The sequence below is a fragment of the Diadema setosum genome, chromosome 17 (assembly GCF_964275005.1).
Source record: "Diadema setosum chromosome 17, eeDiaSeto1, whole genome shotgun sequence".
NCBI classification, from domain to species: domain Eukaryota; kingdom Metazoa; phylum Echinodermata; class Echinoidea; order Diadematoida; family Diadematidae; genus Diadema; species Diadema setosum.
In genome coordinates this window covers 7,014,526-7,031,375 of record NC_092701.1, presented here as the reverse complement: position 1 = coordinate 7,031,375, position 16,850 = coordinate 7,014,526, and the positions used below count along the sequence as shown (strand labels likewise).

Here is a 16,850-nt window from a genome sequence, read left to right as displayed (position 1 = left end):
GCATACTAGTACTTGATATGGTACGATCGTAGAGAAGTGCTCCAAAGAAAAGGACAGCCGTGCGACGCTCATCTAGGGCTAGGGTTCTAAACTGTTATTGGTATGTTCCCTTAGTATTCCGCTGAAAAAAACAAAAATACTGGGTGGTACACTACAAGTCATATTTCAAGTGGAGAAAGTTCTAGCCTCAAGCTCTTTCAACTTATGAAGTAACGAGCGAGGCGAGGTAAGTTGGACATCTCTTCTTTTCACAAATATTTCACATCCTCAGTCCGGGTGCCTTCATTTCGTGTGTTGTGTGCTAGTGGCGTGCTTCTTCTTCTTCTTCTTCTTCTTCTTCTTCTTCTTCTTCTTCTTCTTCTTCTTCTTCTTCTTCTTCTTCTTCTTCTTCTTCTTCTTCTTCTTCTTCTTCTTCTTCTTCTTCATCTTCAAAGGGCTATAATTAATGCAGCCTATCACGAAGATGAATATGACTTGTGTGCACGATAAGAGGAGGGGTGTGGGCTTAATCACAAGGTGTGATTTTAAGGTGGTCATTAAAAGTTCCTTGTTGAACTGTTCAATCAAGTGAGTCTGCACAAACTACAGAGCTTGGCCTGGAACACTCAGGTATCGGTATGCGGTATGGATCTCTGGGCAAATATAATTGTCGATGTTGCCCCTAGGGCGGTATGTTTGGAAGCACATGTCATGATTTTTCCTGGTTTTAGATGACTTTTAATTGTAAAGAATGTATCTGGATGGATTGCAACAAGGTCGTTCTTCTATAATCAGCTGTGACATAGCAAGCTGCTTGGCGTTGAATCCTTTCCAGTTTTTGGATATCCGAGGCGAGGCCATATTAATAGACCTTATGCATTGACGTCATCACTCGCTTGACAACCTCTCGCGACGCCATCTTAGAGGGCAAGCGAGTCCTTGACATAACAGAGGCGTGCATCTAGTTATGTGCTTTTCCTATGCGCGCTAGCGGCGATCGCTCTACTCGCCGCCAGTCCCCAGGCTAGTGGCAGGTTTTTTTTACCATCAAACAAGTTTGACATGACATGACACATTATGCAGCAATATTTGGGTAATTTTCTCACATTGTGCAATCGCAATACTCACAGTAACTACAGAATTCCTAGGTTATATCGCAGAAATTTGTATCCATAGCACAACATCGCCGTTCGCTGAATGCATGTCGCCATTTTGAATTTCATTAGCCAATCACATGCGAGGTACGTGTTTTAGTAAAAAACACGTAGAAATCTACCTCACATGTGATTGGCTAGCGGATTCGTAGGTTGATGAGCTGTTACGACCGCTGGTAGTTGCATCTTTTTTCATGAAAATTGTGCCAAAATGTTGGATATATCATTAACCTGGTGAGTGCAATGCATACATCAAATGTCGATTTTGCTATACAAGCTTGAATTTCCCGATCTAGGGCTGTAGATTACATGCAATAGAAAAGACAGTAAAAGAAACACCGATGTTGTGTGTAAATGCCCATTGCCTCGCGTGTAAAAGCACGCTCTAGCAACGCATCGCTTGCCCTCTGAGGGAGGGCGCCCTTCAGTTAGTAAGACCGTGTGACGTCATATGCATAAGGTCTATTATAATATGTGGGTCCCAAACACTACAGCAATATTCCAGGTAAGGTCATACAAGGGGCTGAGCTTTCATTAGCTGCTCCCATCCCATCCATTCCTCCGTAGAACTAACCCTTACAGTCACTTACAAAGTCAGACATAGTAAAATTATCTCAGCACCGTGGCAGGTACACGGTATCATAACCCGCTCTAATTGCTGGTTCTAATGTTTGAGCTGACACACTGCACTGAGAATGCGTGACTTGTGCGGCTGTGGGAGACTGGGTGGGCCACTACACTAGCTGTTTTTGACTCTTAGCAATAGTACTCCTGAGTCATAGTAGACCAGCAGGCCTGGTTAACAATAACAATTAACCTGTTTGCATGGTTAATGTCACTGTCAATTCTTGCTTTTAGCCATAAATATTGTTAATGTTACAAACATTCCTCATTGGAACATTGCATAGTAAATGAAATTGCACACCTTCACTGTTTGCACTTGCCACATCTCCTAATGCAAGGACGCAAGTCAGGATGAAATTGGCCTGTGTGAATTTTCAGGCCAGGTAGGATGATGTCTGTTTGAAGGTCTAGAACAGAATGATGGATGCTTGATGTGTGGATGATTTGTAACACTCTTACTAACAAATGAGAAACAAAGAAATTATTGATTTCTTTGTCACTCCAAAGTTAGATGTTTGGAGTGATAACAAAGAAACTTCAGACACTGCAATCAGAAGATCAGGCAGGCCACCTATCTCACCTACATTCATCCAGTTGTGGAGTATGCTGCAACAGCATGGGACCCACACACCTGGAAAAATGTGAACAAGATTGAGATGGTTCAGCGATGTGACTGGAAACTTCAAATGTCACAGCAGCGTGGCGTCACCACGATGCTAAATAGTTTACAATGGTCATCACTTGCTAGCAGACATCTACAAAGCCGTCTTGTAATGCTGTATCGCATCTGCTGTGATCCGGTGGATATTGACTGGCAGCAACACCTTCAGAAGTCAACATCTTCTACAAGGGGGCATGATTCCTGCTTCAGAACACCATTATGCACCAATCTGGTGTATACAATTTGTACGTGTAGCTCATCCTTCTTCCCCAGAACTGCCAGAGACTGGAACCACCTACCCTACCAGCAGACCCGGTTGACTCACCCTCCCTCAAGGCATTCAAGTCCTTGTTGATGGAGACATACAAATTGTAACTGCAGCTCATATAAGAAATTATTGATTTTACTTGCACTCCATGTAGACCTATGTTGTAAATACTCTACTTGTGGAATTTGACTGATGGGGCACACATTATGGCTTCACACTCTCACACACTACAGTGCGTAATCTTCAAGCATGAAGCTGCACTTAACGGAAGAAGAAGAAGGAAAAAAGGAGAAAAAAAAAGAGTAAGGGCAATCCATGCATGACCACTGTACCTTCATTGGCACATGACATAACTGTAGTTATTTAGGAGTTGCATTTGGGAAAACAATGGCAAGTAATTTCTGAATATATTGTGTCCTTTTTAATGTCCCATTTTTCCCTACCTACAGAAGATAATCCAATCTAAGTCTGGATGCACACATCACCTAGCAAACCAGCTGGCACCAACTATGGCTGACCAGGTTACCATGGTGATAGATTGTGATGCTGGAGTGGACGATGCAGTGGCCATCATGATGGCCTTGGGTCAGCCTAATGTCCAGCTCATTGCGGTCACCTGTGTGGATGGGAACGTCTCCCTGGACAAAGTCACCCTCAATGTCCTGAGAGTACTTCAGAAGTGTGACCATTTGAGTGTAAGTTATGTCTGCAGAACATTTGGCAAGAGATAAGTATACAAACAAACAAAATTATTTAGATGTTAAGGTATTAAATGAGGGCATACAGTACATATTACCATAAGCAAACACAACAACAATAGTAGAATGTATTGCATGAAATGTGTAAATCTTAGACCAGCCATGAATGAGTGAAATACTCATACAGTTGTGAATAAGTGCATGGAAAAAGATTTATTTTGATTATTGCAATGAATTGTATTTTCTTTTTCTTTCTTTCTTTCTTTTTTTGTAATTTCTAGTACAATCAAATAAAAGAATGACTTGTCCAGAGGGCATAAGTGTTGGAGACCACATATGTCACACTGGCTCCTATTAGAAAGTGTGATGCATAGTTGCCTCATGGTTTCTGAAATCGCAGTTTCTCTCTCTCCTTGATCACTTTCATTTTAAGATAATTGATATCACTTGTTTGACTGTCACATGATGACCCTTTTCTCTTGTAACTCAGACCATATGTACTCTGCTTTGTTTGTTCAACTTTTTGTTTCATTTTCTTTTATATTCATCTTTGGAGCCGGGTGCCATTGAATGTTTCAACAGATAAATGGTGCTGTATAAATGATTTTTCATCATCATCATTATTCAAATGTTTTTCCCTCCTATTAGATACCAGTTTATTCGGGAGCATCTAAAGACATTCTCGGTACAGCAACTGAAAAGAGCACCGTTCACGGAGTCGACGGTCTGGGGGACATCCCCAATCAGGAGCAACCACCCAGCAAAGACCTGATTCAATCCGAGCATGCCGTGCTGGCCCTGGTTCGCATGGTCAATGAGCGACCCGGGCAGATCACGCTGGTGGCCATCGGTCCGCTCACCAATGTGGCCCTGGCCATGAGACTTGACGCAGACTTTACCAGCAAACTTAAGGAGCTGATCATCATGGGAGGCAACATCAGAGGTACATTACCTCCCTCCTTTGGAGAAGATTACCCATCCAGTGGCCTATTCCAAAAAGGGATTTGTGCAAGCAAAGCTCACTGAAGTCAAATTCTCTTTAGAAGTGACCTTGCTATCATATAATATAATGCATGTTTTAATTTGAAACTCAACTCAAATATTGTTGTAGGCAGCACCTTGTTATACTGGCACCTCATCTCACAAGAGTGAGTTTTGTCTGACATTGGTTGTAAATTGTTGTACCTGCAGCTACTATTAGCAGCTTACTAATATCCTCAAGTTTCCGTCACGCTGTTACTGTGGTAACTAAATTTAAAGACCAATATTAATGATAGAATAACAATGATGACAGTGATTATAAAAATTGAAATAATTACAAAGATAGTAGTAATGATACTTGTTTCTTTTATTTATCCCGGCCATAAACTTGGCTGCATGCTTGTAAATATTGTGATGATATGCCTGATTCCTGGAGGAGTGCTAGCAAAAGCTGTTATATTTATATCTGATCTATAAGTATATAAAAATCAATCTAATAGCTATTACATCAATCAAATTTTGTACAGCACTTGTTACCATGTTAATGGATACAATGGCAATAGCGAATAGGTAAAAAATGTTTCATGACATGGCAGTATAGATATATCCACTGTTGTGTTGTGTATTTGACTTGGGATCTTTAGAAGGTACCACAGGTATGCTGAATATTGACTTGCAACACACAGTGAATTGTTAACAATGTAGTTTTATGAGAGAAGTCCTTTGGAAGGTTCTTTCATTCCAAGGGTCAAGTTAGAGCTCTCTTGATTCTTACAATTTACAAACAGATTGACAAGCATTGAAGGGGTGAATAGGATGGAGTCTTGATACTAAAGAAAGGTTTTCTTAAGTTGCTATGGAAACAAAGGGGGGATTAGTTTTAGAGTGTTCTACTGAACATCAACTCCAAGTAGTGAGTGGGAGGATTATTGACTGGTTGAGACAGGGGTTTAGGGTTTACTCAACCTGGTCATAAATACTTGGCCTATGACGGGAATTACTGCTGGATGTTGTCTGATACAGTGGGGGAAGAATGGGATCATTCTAACGTTCAAGCCATATACTCAAGGGATGATAGAGATCAGTGATTGGCTGGAAGTGGGGAGGTAGATATGGATAGAGGTTAATGACTAGCTGGAGGTGGGGAAGTAGATCTGGACATGGTGGCATGGAAAGAGTAATAATAGATTTGGGGTATCATTACACAACACTGCATTACTGAAAAACTCACATTGCTGGCATTCTTCAGTGTAATCTGATGTATAAAAAGGTTTTCCAAGTTAATCTACATGCATTTTAGTTAACTGGAGCAGTGATCAATTTGAGCAGTCACTGCTCATGAATAATAAAGCACACATTTTAGATATGTACAGTATGTTTTGTATAGAAATGAATTTTATTAAAGAGATATATTTGTTTCTTTCACAGGAACTGGGACACGTTTTCTAACATCTGAGTTCAACTTCACTACAGACCCAACTGCGGCAGAAATGGTTTTAACAGGAGTACGGTGTCCAACTATCGTTGTGCCACTTGAAACCTGTCTCTCTCACTCCATTTCTTACGTAAGTGTGGATGTAATTTGGTAGTTCCATACCCATTTTGTATATGCCAGCAGTGGTCAGAACTGAAGCCAAACTACAACAAGTACCTTGTACCCTTATGCTTGGGATTAATTCAAATAAACAAATGTTAACATCAGTTGGTCAATCAATGAAGCAGATCCTACTGGTAATTGTATGATTGGTTGAGGAGCATATATGTGACCAGGCGCTAATTTTGCCCGACACATTATATCGTCGGGTGAGAATGAAAAGGGCGTTAAGTTGCCACTAAACCCATAGTGACCTAGACAACTTAACAACCTTCTCATTCTCAACCGATGATATTACCTATGAACCCATCATAAAAAGTATAATGAATGGTCATCAGCACTTTCAAACTCAACACACAAGCACACACACACACTTTTGCACTTACGCACTTTGACAGTTGGCGGTGAATCTGGCTACTTGTTCTGTCCCAATGAAGGCATTTTTTGCACAAATAACCTTGGTAATCACTCTTTTCCTGTCATATTCCAGGATTGGTTTGATGATCTCTGCCAGAAGAGGTCCGCCAAGGCCAAATTCGTGTCCGCAATGTACGAGGGTCCCCTACGACGGAGCAAGAAGCTGGGAAGGGCCGCATGCGCCGTTCCGGACGGCTGTGCCGTGGCAGTCGCCTCCTGCGGGGAATCCATTCAGGAGGTCTTCCATGTTCCCTGCAAGGTGGAGATGTGTGAAGGACTGACGAAGGGGCAGATGCAAGCCCCTGCCATTGTTCGCCCATTTCTCTTTCACTTTGAGGGCCCACAGATTGATGTTGTCACAAAGTTTGACATGGACAAATACTACCAAATGCTGGATAGCGTTGTTAGATAGGGACAGTGGGTGAAACGTCAATCATTTTGGCTGAAACTGAATCTCATTTAGAGCTCAAATTAACTGAAAGAAATGTTATTAGATGATATGCTGTTTTATAGATGAATCTAACGTTGTGAAATTAGAATTAAACTGCACTATTTTTGCCCCTGTCTACCTCACTATCAGGGCCCATGTTGTTACTTCAAAGTTTGACGTGGACAAATACTACCAAATACTGGATAGCGTTGTTTGCTGGGGTCTGTGGGTGAAACATCATTCTCTTTGTAGTGAGATAGAGTCATTTTGGATGGTTCTGTGACCAACCTCTCTGAACCTTTTTTTCTCAGTGGATTTGGCATTCTAAACCAATTTGAAAGAAAATAAGCTCCTATGTACTTCCCAATAATGATGGGAACAATATTTACAGCCCCAAATTCAAAATGGCCGCCAAAATGGCTGTCACTGCCTATATATCAGTAACTAATTCACCTAGGAGGTTGACTTTGGTGTCTTGACATAGGTTTTTGGGTCAAGGATTTCAATGCTCCGCTTGTTTTTTTTTGTTGTAAAACGTGTCCATTGCAGTGAAATCCAATATGGCTGCCAATATGGCTGCCAATATGGCCGCCGATATACATTTTGTATTGTTTCTCGACTACTAAGTTGCCTAGAAAGCAGATCTTGGTGTCAAAACAGAGGTTTTAGGGGTCAAGCATTCTGTTGATACCAATATTAGCCTGTTCAAATGATTGCATTATGATTACATAATTTTCAAATTCATCATATCTGGAAAATTTTTATATCGCCGACTGTTTACTTCAAAGCCCAACATACCTAAATAGTCTGCTACATCACTGTCCCCATACGAGTCACTGACACTATCACTACATGAGTCACTATCAATGTATGACTCACTGTATGCACTCGTGCTATCAGAATCACTCTCTGCACCATCGCTGCTCTCATCACTGTTGCTCTCTGTGTTCTCCTGGGGTGGTTTCGTCATGGACGAGGGAAGTGGGGGTTCTGTCGATCGTACAGGTAGACACAGTCTGTTTACCAGATGCCATCCATGTCCTATCGGTGATGGGTGACTTTGCAGCTGGAAATGCTTGAGCAAATATGCAAGGTAGTTTGCACGAAGCAGGTGCTGATACAAACTGTCTGAGTTGGGCATTAATCGCATGGTGCTCTTCTTCCTCTGGGCCCTCCACTTTGCAGCCCGGGCTTCTCCTGGTGTCTTGCTTTTGGTATTACCATAGATGTAGCGAATGACGAACTGTTGTAAATCGCTGATGACATTCTGTGGGGCTGGAAGCTGGGTGCCACATTTTGCAAGCAGACTATGGGCCTCTTTAGAATTGACCAAGCGTCCTACAATCCGCAATTTACTTGCTCCGAAAAAAAAGCAAAATTAAGGTCACATCCACTAACGACATGTATTGGAATGATGGATGGAGAGATTGCTTCACTGCACAGACGTTTGGCATCAATCTGACAATGTTTGCATTTCAAGCACAAGTTCCCTGACGTCCTATGAGCAACATATGCCGCTTGGACATAGTTGTCAGTGTCTTCTGTGTCAAGTATTACTGCTGCTTTGTACCCATCTGACCAAAATGCACTATACATCGTGAACATGGCAGTGTCTGCTTCAGCTTGGAAGCATAGGAGTTCAAGCAAATCCTCACCCGTAGTGAGATTCCGTGCGACTAACTGCCGACTACGCAATAGACCATCTCAGTCCTTGTTGTTAACGCCACTTTCTGGAATTCTTTTTCAAGAAATGCCTGTAGGCAGATCTTGTTAGCAGGCTTACCTAGTGGGGCATGGAAATCCTTGCTAGAGGAAAACTTGTCCTCTGCCTTCATGAAGAAATTCTTTTTCGGCATCTGTTTCTGTCTAAGTATCCTTTCACTGTCCTTAATGCTGTAGTCCTGGTTGTAGGAATCGTTTACGCAAATGATCCTCTCCACATTTGGGTGCCTACTCTTGATAGTGTTCACCGTTTTCTGTGCATAGTCGCCACAGGTATACTGGGTTCTTTCCCTCTTCTCCCTGTCTTCAATGGTCGGGACTGCAAGTCGTCAAATGAGACCCATGTCAATAAGGGATGCACACACCTCAGGTTCTGGAGTCACATTCATGGTCAGTTTTTGCAGAAGTTTGCTTTTCTGTGACTTGTGGAATGTTCCATTTGCATTGAAGATAGAAAGGCACTCGGGCGTGACACGATGTTGCATGATATCTTCAAGGTGTAGCGTCCCACTGCTGTCAACTAGATGAAAATCTCATGCCAGTCTCTTGATCTAATCAGACATTATTTTCTCCATGTGCCACATGCTTATAGTTTCATCAGTTGTTTCCGTGTGGACCATGATTGTGTTCATTTGTATATTTTTTTTTTCTTCTCCTTCTTGTGTCGATATTACAGCTCACACAATATCATTGACAGCAGCAGTCATTGGTATGCATTGGACATTTCTAGTTTGGTGGACTGCCTTCCATTGTCATGTTTTGCTGACATTTCATCAATCTGGGGTTTTGGATATGTGTGACTTTCCACCAGTTGATATCATCCAGTCCTCACTACAGATGAGGAACGAGGATATATCTTTGACATAGTCATCCAAGGCAACTGCCAATAACCTGATGAGAGTTCAAGGGCTGAAAACGGCTTTACACTGCCAATTGCATCTAGTGTATCATCATCATCATGTATGTGAGGTACTGGTATTTGGCATGCGTCTTTTACTGTCACCACATTTATTCCACAGTAATCAATGCATTGTCACATAGAGCCATCCTTCCATTTTACCAAGACTATGATAGCAGCCCATGGGCTACCTGAAAGCTTGTTGACCCCATGTTCTTCTGGCTCCTTGTCTTGTCGGTTTATTTCTGCCTGATCACATACAGTACAGGTTGTCTCTTTGGTTCATTGATTGCAGAGCAGCCTTTGTATCGATACTGTGCTTTACAATAACTGGTTTTTCTACGTCAATGCTGTCTCTTGAGAATATGTCTTGGTATTTCACCAGACATTCCCTATGTCATCATGGAATTCAGGATGTATTTTTAGTATGCTCTGGTGATGTGAGTTCGTTGGATGTTCTGGTAGCTCATTTCTTTGTTGATCTTGCCTTCTTCTTTCATTCTTGGCCATACTGCCTGAAGTCATCATTCCCATTTTGGTGCCTCCTATCAGGATTTATTCTTGATTTTCAGGATTTACAACTTCCACAAAAACCCCTGCCAAGTGCCAGTTTTCTTTCTCTTAATTTACTCTCTCCATCTACAGCTTCAACCAGGGTGCTACATCACATTTTTTTACCACTTGCCCGGTCGGGCAAGCAGGTTTTGTTGCAGAACACTTGCCCGAACATGAATTTTACTTGCGCGAAAAGAAAGTCCAAAGACATAAGAAAATGATATAGAAAATCACATGTAAAGTCAATCACTTGAATAAACAGCACATGTGCGGAGTTACAAACTTGGTTCAATAGAGTGTTGTTGTTGGATTGCATTGGGACTTCTTCACTGTAAGCATTTTTTCCTCATTGCTCCGAAACACTTGCCCGACTTTGATATTTACTCGCCCTGGGCAATTGGGCAAGTGCTTATGTAGCACCCTGCTTCAACTATAGTAATGCACCTTGCATGTGGTTCTCTCCTTCTACAATTTAGGCATGAGCAATGGGCCCGTGTCCAGGTGGAATAGTTGCAGTTTCTACCAGCACAGCTCTGGCATTACAGTGTCTTCTTGATTTGATTTTGCATATAAAAATTATGATCATTGGTCTCATGGTCCATGGTAAGAAGAATAGGATCGTAAGAATTCCCATGTAATGACATTCATTTCATCTTTGTGCTTCAATCTTCAAAGTTTTCAGTCTCCAGGGATGTCTTTCCGCTACCAGTTGGTATTCTGAAGCAGCGTTCCATGTGTTTTTGGTGTTTCCACATTATACGCATATAATATAGCGAGAAGTGATAACATTCTGCTCCCGCTATTGTAATTTGAGACGGTATTTTTCTGTGTTTTTCTATTATTGTAGCCATACATTTGGCTTTGTTGTGACAAAATGACAATAAAGAGAACAAGATTATTGGAGTGGTTTGGCCACTACTAACTAATGTCGGTAAAGCAAGTTGGGTTTTCCCTTACACAGGATGGCTTTATACAACAGTATTGTAAGGAAGATATTGTCCCTCAAGTAAAAAAAAAATGACTTCTTTTAGAAATTACAGATCCTGTAGGCATCTACTAGTAGGTAAATAATGTCGAATTGGCATAAATCTTGAAAGACCTTCAGATGCCGTAAAGCAAGTTGGGTTTTCCCTTACACAGGATGGCTTTATGTAACAGTATTGTAAAGAAGATATTGTCCCTCAAGTAAAAAATGACTTCTTTTAGAAATTACGGATCCTGTAGGCATCTAGGTAAATGATGTCGAATTGGCCTAAATCTTGAAAGACCTTTAGAAGCCAGTCAGTCCATGACATCAAATATGATGGCTGAATTGAGAAATACCTTATTACAGCTTCTTCTTTCCCTTCGGAAGAAGCTCCTTTTTTTCATCATCTCAATTGAACCTTGTCCGCCATCTCTCTGTTTAACAAAGAAAACTACAACCTCTCTTAATATATTTTCCCAAAACTAGTAAGAGACTGTGAGCATGTAAGGAAATATTCACGAACAATTGGCACACCATACTTGTCCCTACTCTATAAAGAAGCAGAGTTTATTTTCTCCTTAGTCGAAAGGAAAGAAACCCTAAATTCGCCATCCATCTTCTCAGTGAAATTGATTGTTTCCAATTTCCCTAACTAGGAAGACCATCACAAATATTTTCTAAGTATTTGTTTATATTATCATATCTCAGTTTATAAGTTCTAAAATGCTAGCAACAATTAGGGACTTAAAAAAGAATTTAGACTTACGATTGCTCTAACTTAGCCTCAGACTGTAAGAAATCAGATCACAAATGTAGCATCAAGACATCAAAGACGTACAGAGTCAAGATCATCATCAGAAATGTCAGTCAGGGTAAAAATTCAAGCTTCCATTCACCCTTGGAGTCGTTACTCTCGTCATTACTGGGGTTGCTGTCAGAGTCATCATCATTATTGCTGCTGCCCTTGTCATCATTGGAGTCGCTGTCAGAGTCGTCATTATTGCCGCTGCCCTCATCATCACTAGAGTTGCTGCCCTTGTCATCATTGAAGTGGCCGTCAGAGTCGTCGTCATTATTGCCGCTGCCCTCGTCATCACTGGGGTTGCTGCTCTTAGAGTTGTCGCCCTCCCCGTCACTTCAATCACTGCTAGTGCTATCACTGAAGATCTCCTCCCACTCACCTTTATCTTCTACCTCAATTGTTGGTACTTTTTCTTCACTTCCCTCGCTTAGCTCTTTTTCCTCCTTCTGCTCGTCTTGCGTCTCCTTGCCCTCCTTCTCTTCCTTGTCTCTCCTTTCCTCCTTACTCTGTCGATACTTCCCACTCCTGTTGTTCTTGTTCTCTCTCTCTCTCTCTTCTTCTTTGATTCCCGTTCGCCCCTCACTTCGATCCGTGACCTATTCTTTAGCCAATTTCGACGATAGGTTTCACTTGCGATTCCATACTGGATAGTGGGCAGGCGTCGACGGGGATGATGCGTTCCATGGTGGAGATCGAGTGCCCGCTGATTCTCGACCTCTCTCCCACAGATCCTACATCTGCCTGTTATGGTGGTCTCATGGTGATTATTGAGATGTTGGCGGTATACTTCCCACGTGTTATAGTGGGATGGGTAGAAACGGCACTTCATCTGTGAAGCAGTCAGGTGGGTGGAAACAAAACAAATATGATCTGGTTAATCATCTACTCATCATCCTTCCTAAATCTTAGTGGAGGCAGTCTAACTCTATGGGGATTGCGTCTCACTGTCTCATCAAGCGAATTCTTGCGGGGGAAACCATCATAAATCTTAAATGACAGATCCTGTAGGCATCTAGGTGAATGATGTCTCCTTATTCTGTTGATTCTTCCCACTCCTGTCCTTGTTCCCTCTCTCTTCTTCTTTGATTTCCGTTCGCCCCTCACCTCGATCCGTGACCTATTCTTAAGCCAGTTTTTACGATAGGTCTTGTTTGCAACACGATACTGGATAGTGGGCAGGCGTCGATGGGGATGATGCGTTCCGTGGTGGAGATCGAGTGCCCGCTGATTTTCGACCTCTCTCCCACAGATCCTACATCTGCCTGTTATGGTGGTCTTATGGTGATTATTGAGATGTTGGCGATACACCTCCCACATGTAATAGTAGGATGGGCAGAAACGGCACTTCATCTGTGAAGCAGTCAGGTGGGTAGAAAGAAAACAAATGTGATCTGGTTAGACATCTACTCGTCATCCTTCCTAAATCTTATTGGAGGCAGTCTAACTCTACGGGGATTATGTCTCACAGTCTCATCAAGCCAATTCTTGTGGGGAAACCATCATAAATCTTAAATTACAGATCCTGTAGGGATCTAGGTAAATGATGTCAAATTGGCATAAATCTTGAAAGACCTTGACAGACCAGTCTGTCCATAGCATTAAATATGATGGCTGAATTGATCAATACTTGATTGCAGCTTCTTCTTTCCCTTCAGAAGAAGCTTTTTTTTTTTATTACCTCAATTAATCCTTGTTCTTCAGAGTTTGCAGGGCGTAATGACTTACGAAATTCAGATCCAATTTTCTGCAAAATCGTCTTACGAGGGACATTGTCACGTACACCACTTTCAAATTCTTGTTTGGTTAAGCATGAAAGTCTGTCCAAAAATTCTCTTTGCATCTCTTGCATCTCTCTGCGTTATGTATGTACTGTGCTTTTACTTCCACCTTTGAGTGACATGGGCAACCTTTGAAGTATATCTGAGCTAAAAGTTCTTTCTGTATTTCGCAAAGCATACATGTGATGTTCGTTTCATTAGATGACTTGCACATACAGTGTACATGAATTGTTGCTAAGCTGAAATCTGATGGCTTCATACTATCAGTTAGTATTCTGGGGCAGCATTCCTTGTATGTTTTCGGTGTTTCCACATTAAACGCCTCTTCTGTCGTGTCCTCTGATGTCCCCACACACTATAACTGTGGCTCTGAGCACTGCAGGAACAAGACAGACCTTTGGGAAGTCCTTGTGAAGTGTCATACATTTACACTTCTCTTCATTCATCGGCAGACGACAACTCTCCTCTTCATGGCAGCAACGGCACTGCAATGGGGAATCCAGCGGAATGCAATGTTCACAGTGGCACCACCAGTTTCCGTTCATGCGATTTGGAGGAGGGACAGGCGCTGGCGGCGCTGGCGGGTCATCATCCCTGTCAACGCTTGACGTACTGCTACTACTATCATTATACTCATTGTAGATCTATGCTGAATTCGGGCTTCCATCTCTGCTGCAGAATACTGTGGTTTGAAGTTATATGGCGTCGGTCCAGCCGTCAGTGAAGGATTACGGAATTCCAAAAACAATGTATATATGTAGCTGTCCATTTTGGCTTTGTCATGACAATGACGATAGAAAGAATGAGATTATTGGAGCAGTCTGGTGACTATTAACTAATGTCACTAAAGCAAGTTGGGTTTTCCCTTTCACAGGATGCCTTACAACAATATTGTGAAGGAGATATTGTCCCTCAAGTAAAAAAAATGACTTCTTTTAGAAATCACTATCCTGTAGCACCTATTTAAATGATGTCAAATTGGCATATATTGCAAATGACCTTGACAGACCAGTCAGTATACCTGATTACAACTTCTTCTTTCCCTTCAGAAAATGCTTCCTTCTTTTATTATCTCGGTTAAACCTTGTACTTCAGAGTTTGCAGCGCGTAATGACTCACAATATTCAGATTCATTTTTCTGCAAAATTGTCTTACTAGGGGCATTGTCACGTACACCACCTTCAAATTCTTGTTTGGTTAAGCGTGAAGGTCTGTCCAAAAATTCTCCTCGAGCAGGTTTATATTGTAGCGTTCCTTTTGACTTGGTCTTCCTGCAGTATGGATGTATTGTGCTTTCACTTCGGCCTTTGAGTGAAATGGGCAACCTTGGAAGTGTATCTGAGCTAAAAGACTTTCCTCAGAGTTAAACTCTACTTTTACATGTAACACTGCAGTCTGTGAAGTTACAATATCCTTTGCAATAAAATAACTTGCTCTAACTGAAAAATTCCTGATTTATCTCACTTTGAGGAAATTAAACTGTGTACAATACAGAGGATCGATAAATTTAATTCCCTAAGAAAACACATTGACCCATTCTCTTCTGAGCTTATGTCCCCCAAAGGCCTTGGACAACACTGCAAAGATTGTATCGGGACATATCTTCACGTCCTCCCCTCTACCAAGGATTTCATGGCGGGCCTTTCCTGATAGGTGACCATAAGTGAATTGTATTACATGAAACTGTATTTTCAACGACTCGAAAAATGGTGGACTGTAGTAATGGTCTCCGTCTGCTCACTGTCAATGCAAATGTCAATGATCGACTTCAATGAAGCGTTTTTCAAACAATGACATAAAGGGAGATTGCAGATCATCTACATTATGTGAAAACAATGATTTCCCTCCAACTTCATGTTGATCTTTCTCAGAGGTTTCATGTGCATTTACATCTTCATGAGCAGTTGATGGTTCATTATCCACAGGTTTACTCAAGAATGTCTGCAAGTTGCTATAGTGATATAATATGTTATATGACTTATTCTTACTGAGAGTTATGACAGCAATTGATTTATTACTTTAGTCAGCTGATGAAGATTTTGGCATCGTAAAAGTCCCCGATCCAAAAATTCCAATCTTGTCATTCTTTCTGTATTTTGCTGAGGATACATGTGATGTTTGTTTCATTTTAATGACTTGCACATACATGAATTGTTGCTAGGCCAAAATCTTATGGCTTCGCACTTTCAGTTAGCATCCTGAAGCAGAGTTCCATATGTAATATAGCTGTATGTGTATAGCTACATAAAGATGCTTCGTGAGGCCTGGGAGGAGCGATGATCCCTTCGAGAAGACTGGGAAGACCGTCCGTAATGGGGCTTGTCACCATCGCGATTATGGTGGTTGCGAGATCCATCTCGATGACGGCTACGATGGCTATGACGGCTACTTGCGCCAATCTCGCGAGTTGTTACCGGTGGCTTGTCTGCAAGGCGTGAGCGGCACACGATTGCGAAATGATTAAGTTTTTGGCAATGCTTGCAGTGGTAGCCACGGGCCGGGCACGAGTCCCTCGATGAGTGCTGCATGCCACAGTTTTTGCACGATGACGAATTGTTAGACTCATTTCTTCCAGTAAGCATTTTTATGTAGCTACACACATACAGCTATATTACACCATGTTGTGTATATTTTTGGTGTTTCCACATTAAAACACCTGTAATACAGCAAGACATAACGCTCTGCTCCCGTCTATAATAATTTGAGACAGTATTTTTGTGTTATTGTAGCCATACATTTTGGCTTTGTCATGATGAAATGACAATAAAAATAACAAGATTATTGGAGCGGTTTGGCGACTACTAACTAATGTCGCCAAAGCAAGTGGGGTTTTCGCTTTCACAGGATGCCTTACATCAATATTGTGAGGGAGATATTGTCCCTGCAGTAAAAAATGACTTCTTTTATAAATTACTGATCCCTGCAGTAAAAAATGACTTCTTTTATAAATTACTGATCCTGTACCATCTAGATAAATGATGTCAAATTGGCATAAATCTTGAAAGATCTTTACAGGCCAGGCAGTCCATAACATCAAATATGATGGCTGAATTGAGCAATACCGAATTACAGCTTTCCTTTCCCTTCGGAAAAACCTTCTTTTTTTATTATTGTTGTGTAGCGGCGTTTAGCTACTTGGGATCGGTATGTTCATTGATTAATATATATAGAGGTACCAAGTCCAAATATGCATAAGAAGACGCAAGAGAAACATATTCTCCGTAGACTGGAATTGTCTTTCAGAGTATATTTACTTCTTGAGTTTAAGTTTATAACTCAGAAAATGCTTCTTTTTTTATTATCTCAATTAGACCTTGTACTT

The 16,850-nt window shown here is 41.4% G+C and overlaps 1 protein-coding gene across 1 annotated transcript; it reads left to right on the top strand.

Moving 5' to 3' along the window:
• Positions 1-3,195: 3,195 nt before the first annotated feature.
• Positions 3,196-6,788, top strand: LOC140241265 (nucleoside hydrolase-like). Its single transcript, XM_072321012.1, has 4 exons — positions 3,196-3,381; positions 4,033-4,327; positions 5,794-5,930; positions 6,450-6,788. Exons 1-4 carry the CDS (start codon positions 3,196-3,198, stop codon positions 6,786-6,788), a joined length of 957 nt encoding a protein of 318 aa, XP_072177113.1.
• Positions 6,789-16,850: the final 10,062 nt, after the last annotated feature.